At 45.1% G+C, this 6,049-nt stretch overlaps 1 protein-coding gene across 3 annotated transcripts in view; it reads right to left on the bottom strand.

Moving 5' to 3' along the window:
• Window positions 1-4,527, bottom strand: part of AURKA (aurora kinase A) — a 13,300-nt gene extending 8,773 nt beyond the window's left edge. Inside the window, exons 1-4 of one of the 3 annotated variants that reach the window (XM_014528700.1) lie at window positions 4,506-4,527; window positions 3,164-3,210; window positions 2,065-2,344; window positions 628-682 (exon numbers count right to left, since the gene is read on the bottom strand). In XM_014528700.1, coding sequence (XP_014384186.1) covers window positions 628-682; window positions 2,065-2,344; window positions 3,164-3,205 — 377 coding nt within the window. In that variant the 5' untranslated portion in view covers window positions 3,206-3,210; window positions 4,506-4,527. Of the gene's footprint in view, window positions 1-627; window positions 683-2,064; window positions 2,345-3,163; window positions 3,211-3,788; window positions 4,252-4,505 lie in introns of those variants that run through there. The other 2 variants (XM_014528699.1, XM_014528698.1) reach the window with 2 other exon arrangements.
• Window positions 4,528-6,049: the final 1,522 nt, after the last annotated feature.

Below are 6,049 nucleotides of genomic sequence, written 5' to 3'. Positions count from 1 at the left end.
AAGACCATCGGAAAACACATATATAATTACATATTGTTTTTGTGATTAATCACTATACTTTAATTATGTTCAATTTCTAACAATGAAATTGGGGGTCACCACAACATGAGGAACTGTATTAAAGGGTCGCGGCATTAGGAAGGTTGAGAACCACTGATCTAGACAGTTCAGAGATTGACAGCAGGCTTTTAGAAACTATCTGGGGAAGATACCATAGCCATACTTTGTTATAAGGAACACAGTAATTCTATGAACACTGTCAAAATACACAATCATATATATACAGTCTTACAACATGACCCCGTTTTTTAAACAAACTTGCACTTATATATGTATATATAGAATACACAAACCATATGCAATGGTTACTTCTGAGGGTAGAAAGAAACTTTATTTTACACATTTCTGTAACAAATTCACACAAGTTTTTTCTAAAGTTGAAAAACTTGAGTTTCTAAGTTAACATCCATCATTAAAATCCCTCTTTTATAATTAGAAATATTTATATTTTCAAAGTTACAATATAAAGACCTCTTTATTTTTAGAGTTCCCAAAATTAAATTTGCAGTGAAATGGTGTTTTCTAATAGAATGATAGCACAAAACTTCATAAATAAGTAAAGCTTACTTTTTTGATTCTTCGTTTTTCTGTTTTGAAGCCACTTCCTTTTCAGAATTCTTTCCTACACAGAATAATTTAAAAACCTGTTTTTAGGATAACTATACAGAGTAAGTTAAAAACCTGAGAACAGAAGTAAATCAAACAATGATCACCAAAATATTCATGATCTGGCCATTTTTAGTTTTCTTTATAGAAAAAGACTACCACAGCATAAGCCGACTGCCACCCTGTGAAGTTCACAGATTTCTAGAGTAAAGATGAGCAGACACGTATAGTTAGGCCTTCCAATAACGTGAAGGCTCCAGACTGAAGATTCTCCCCAAAGCCTGTTTCCAAATGAAGAGCTTCTAAGGCAGAACAGTCTTCCATCCATGACAAGCTCCCCCTGGTCACCTTTCTCCCATGAGGTGGCACAGCCAGCTGTCCATATGCTGCATACAAATAAGATCAACAATGTGCACCCAAACCTAAACCGCTACCTGCCTTTCACGCTACTCCTTGTCAGGGGAAACACAGAACTAGAAGCCACCAATTCAGCAAGATGTACGACAAACCAATGGCACAACAGGGTGCTAATGTCGCTATTTCACCAGCCAGAGGCTGTGGGACATTGCCTCTTGTCTTTCTCTGGCACTTCGAACTCTAGCAGCAGCACAGCATGGTCTGCTCAGATATTCGAATGCAGGGCCCAGCTGGTTTTTCCTTCCATGGTTCACCATCTCAGCTCATGCCATCAATATAACCAGCCTCTCCACGTCCAGTTTACTTAATGCTTCTGCGTCCCAGCTTCCTCCTCTGTAAAACTGGGTTAATGACTCTGACTACCTTCCTAGAGTGGTTACGAGGATTCAAAGACAAGGTGGATGAAGAAAGCACTCATCTCAGAGCCTACTGTGTGGGCACTCAAGAGATGGTAAATAGGAACCATTACTATACATCCTGCCCCTACCCACCCCCCACCCCCAGTTCAGGCCTCCCTACCATCCTGTACCCCTGGGTGCAGCATTGCTACTCCAATGCATTCCACACCTCCAGATAAGCTCTCTACAAGGCACGTCAGTCCCTCCTCTGCTCACAAACTTTCAGCAACTTCCCAATGCACAGGGGATGAAGCCCCACTGCTGAGCACCACCTATAGTGCCCACAGTGACCTCGGCCCAGCCTGCCTCAGCCCATCCACTTTCCCCCGATTTCCTCCATGCCATGAACCTTGGAACTTGGTTCCTCAAATGTACCATGAGAGTAGGAACCAGGTCTTCTTCCCACAGGCCTGGCCCACCGAGAACTGTTACTTCAACCTGACATCAAGTCTCCTCCCCAATCTCAATAGAAATTATATAAAGACTATATCAAACAATATAAAATACAAGTCTATACACTTGTCCTTTTTTTAAGCTAAATAGAAAGCATGACTACACAATGAGTCTCAAAAAGCTGATTTACCAGGGGCTGGTGGCTGGGGTTGCTCACTCTTTTGCGTATTATTCAGTGGTCTGGACACAGGGCAAGGGCCACTGGTTGCCTGCAACTGCTTCTGCTTCAGATTCAGAACCGGTTTATGGCTGGAGACAAGCTTTTGTGCTTTTGAAGGAACTTGCTGGGAGGAATTCGAAGGACACAAGACCCGCTGAGCCTGGCCACTATTTGCAGGTAACGGATACTGAGAAGGAAATTGCTGAGTCACCAAAACACGTTTTGGACCATCACCAGATGGAATTGTAGTCTAGGTTAGGAGGGAAAAATAAAAGAAGCTTCAAGGTCTTCATAAACAAAAGCTGAATATCCTGAGAATTTGTTTCTGGTATAACAAAATAATGAGTGTCAGGGTAAGAGATGGAAGAAAAAAGCTATTTTAATCAGCACTTCTAAAGGACAAGGTTGGTATATGGCTGAAAGGAATACCTGAATGGCACTTCCTAATCCCTCCCCAGCCCCACCCTAAAACCATGCTCCCATAAACCAATGTTCATTAACTAAACTTCCATTTAAAGAGGAAGACAAACACTTCCTAAGAATTCAGTGACTTGGGAATTATGATTTAGCAAAAAGCTGCAATACAGAAACTTTACTAGTATACCAAAGTCCCATTTGCACTGAAATTTCTTTGACAATACATGTTTAGAAAAAAATGGGGGGAAAAACACCTCTGACCCAGAACCCGGCTCATAGTGGAGCCCTAGGAAACATCCACTAACAGCTGTTTTGACATTCCTCTGAATTTACACTCCCTGAATTGAGACCAGACCAAACTATGGCAAAGAAATTAATTTCTGGCCAGCAAGTACAGGCAAGCATTAGGCTTCTATTGTGTGCATTATGCTGCACACAATGGAAAATACGGACTTGAATAGGTAAGTATAAGACAAAATAGAACAAAACAGATACAGTGAGAGAATCAACAAAATGTTCCTGAATGGTGAGAAAAGTAGTCTAAAGTCTAAAGTTACAAATCCAAAGTGAAGGTGAGAAGAATTCCAGATAGAAGACCGATCTCCATTTGGGTTTTATAAACGTGACTGAGGTTACAGATTATTCAGTTTACCTTAACCAGCCCTGAAATGCCGTTTTCTTTAGATTTGTCCATGATGCCTGAAAAGAAAAAAGAACCTTTAATTTATACCTGTTATGCTAGATCGGGGTCCTAGCCTCAACAACACACAGAATTTTACACTTTTTCTTTGTCCGAATGAAGCTGACAAGAGGGCACTGTTTTCTCATGAGACATATGTTCAGGTGTGGGCCTTTCCCATAGACCAACCTCTCCCCTGGTGCTGTGCACTGCGTCCCATCCCGTCCCAGCCAGTCTCCTCCCATCACCTCCCCACCCTCCCCTCCCCTTCTTGGTACACAAACTTCACTCCTGAACTGACTCGTCCCTCTGCTCCATCATCTCCTCTCAAATGATCACTTTCATCAGTGTTCAAGCCTACTTCTACACCTGCTACCTTCATAAAAAAAAAAATTCTCTTTACACTCGAACTGAACTCAAGGTATGACCACATCTCCGCCTCCCCTTTCAACAGCAAATCTCTGGAACAGTTGTCCACACTGATCATCTCTACTACCTACTACTTCTCTCATCCTCCTGGAGCCCACTCCCCTTAGCCCACCTCATAACTAGCCCCTACTGTCCAAATACACAGGACAGTTCTCCGCCTCCATCTTACCTGTGTTCTAGGCAGCATGACAAGCTCACTCATTCATTTTCCACTCCTTTCTTCCCTTAGCTTAGACATAGGCCTACAAAGTCCCAGAATGTGGACCCTGACCACCTCTCTAACCATAGCTCCTCTTGTCCATTGCACACCAGCCATACAGAGTTCCTTCCTTTCCTCAAGTCTCCTGCCACAGGGCCTTGGTACTTCCTGTTTCCTCCACCTATAAAGCTCTTCCCCCAAATAGAAGTGTGGCTTGTTCCTTCGTTTCATTCAGTCTCTGGCCAGATGTCCCCTTTCAGACCATCTTTCCTTCATAGCCCTTACTTAACATCTTACTTGTACTTGTTTACTGACTGTCTCTCCAGACTCAGATATCCAGCTACCTACTCATTATTGCCAAAAAAAAAAAAAAAGTAAGCTCTATGAGAACAAGGGCTTAGTTCCATTTTGTTCAAGGTCTCCCCCAGAACATGCCTGGCACATAGAACGTACACCAATGTTTGAGAAATATATTAACAAAGCAAATCAATCATACAAATAGTTTATAACATTTACTAAACCCATCGAATCAGGCAGCGACCTATCAAGTAAGTAGAACATAAACAAGAAAGCAGAAACCTTTCTGTATTTTTCATAACCAGTGCTCTCTGAATTCCAGCATCCAATCAGAAAGCACTCCCCTCCCCAAGTTCTCACAGCCATTCATCAATATGCAAATCACTCCACCTGGGAGATAGGCCACTAAGAGCCTACAGCAGCTGTTCTCAAGCTGTGGGTCGCGACTCCTTTGGGGGTCGAACGACCCTTTCACAGGGGTCGCCTAAGACCATCGGAAAACACATACATAATTACATATTGTTTTTGTGATTAATCACTATGCTTTAGTTACATTCAATTTGTAACAATGAAATTGGGGGTCACCACAACATAAGGAACTGTATTAAAGGGTCGCGGCACTAGGAAGGTTGAGAACCACTGGCCTAGAGTCTTCACATCAAACAGTGAGTTAGTAGAAACAATAGACAAGAGATGAAAATATATGCTTGTCTATGCAAATGCCAATTCCTCACAGGCTCTGCTTTCTTCACTTTCCCTCACAATTACAAGCTGCACACTGAGATCACATGGGCCAAAGGACATATAGTCAACAGTCTTCAACAAAAACTACAGACATTTGCTCCAATTTCACAAACTTTTCCTTCCCAGGAAGATGAATAACAAGCAGAACGGAGTGAGATTCTGATCCAGAAATTCTGGAGAAAGCTCAGGAAGACTGCTTCTCAGGAGGCTCTGCTCCACAGCCAGGGCCAGGAGTCACGCGCCAGATGACCTCCACAGACTCCTGCAGCTCAAACAGGAAAAGGGTTGACCTAACAACACTGTGGGTCCAGGCTGTCCCTTCTTTCATGGAACCTACTAATGCCATCGCGCGAATGAATAAGAGTGGAGAGGAAATGAAATGGGTGCTGCTGAAGAGAGTTTAATTCAACCAAGAACATGAAAAGTCAAGCGCACAGCTACATCCACACCTGGTGAGGAGGGTTAGGACTAGAGTCAGAAAGAGAGACTTCCAGGCCCAACCGCAGACCCAACAAATCAGATGCGGCATGTGGACCACGTCCCCAGATGACTAGCCTGCGCTGGTCCCACCCCTAGTTCTCGGGGAACAGCAGGATCACCTGGAGAGCTTGATGGACGCAAACACCTGAGTCCGCCCAAGCGATTCTGATTCATCAGGCGGGCCTACGTGTTGAACACGGACGCCCCAGAACCCCACATGGGCAGGCCACGGTCTGAACGGCTCCAGCCCTCCCAGGGGGCCTCTCCGGGGCTGTCATTCATCCACACTCATCCACCTAGCGCAGGATCAGGGCCTTCCCTGGCTATCCATCCCCCAGGAACCCACACGTTTCTTGCACTGTTGGAAGCTGTCTTGCTAGGTCGTCGTCTGCCTCCTCGCCCCGACTAGAACCTAAGCTGCAAGACAATGAAGCCCTCGGGTCAGCTCTCTCACCCAGGTGCCCACTGACCAGGACCATCCCATCAGAAAGCACCCACCCCACCCCCAGCCCCCATTCCGGGTGTTTAGGACACACCAAGCGGAAGGACGCCTTTGTACCCGGTGGCGGCCGGGAGGGCGCTGGGAAAGCGGGGCTGGGGGAGACGGAGGACAGGGAGGGGGAGGGGAGGAGGACAGAGGACACGGGACCCAGGGACGCCTGCTCACCCCGACTCTTCCCTCGCCAGTCCCTCTGCCCCACCCCACCGCC

Source organism: Myotis brandtii, unplaced genomic scaffold (assembly GCF_000412655.1).
Source record: "Myotis brandtii unplaced genomic scaffold, ASM41265v1 scaffold647, whole genome shotgun sequence".
In the NCBI taxonomy this organism is placed as follows: domain Eukaryota; kingdom Metazoa; phylum Chordata; class Mammalia; order Chiroptera; family Vespertilionidae; genus Myotis; species Myotis brandtii.
This window is presented reverse-complemented; position numbering and strand designations above follow the sequence as displayed.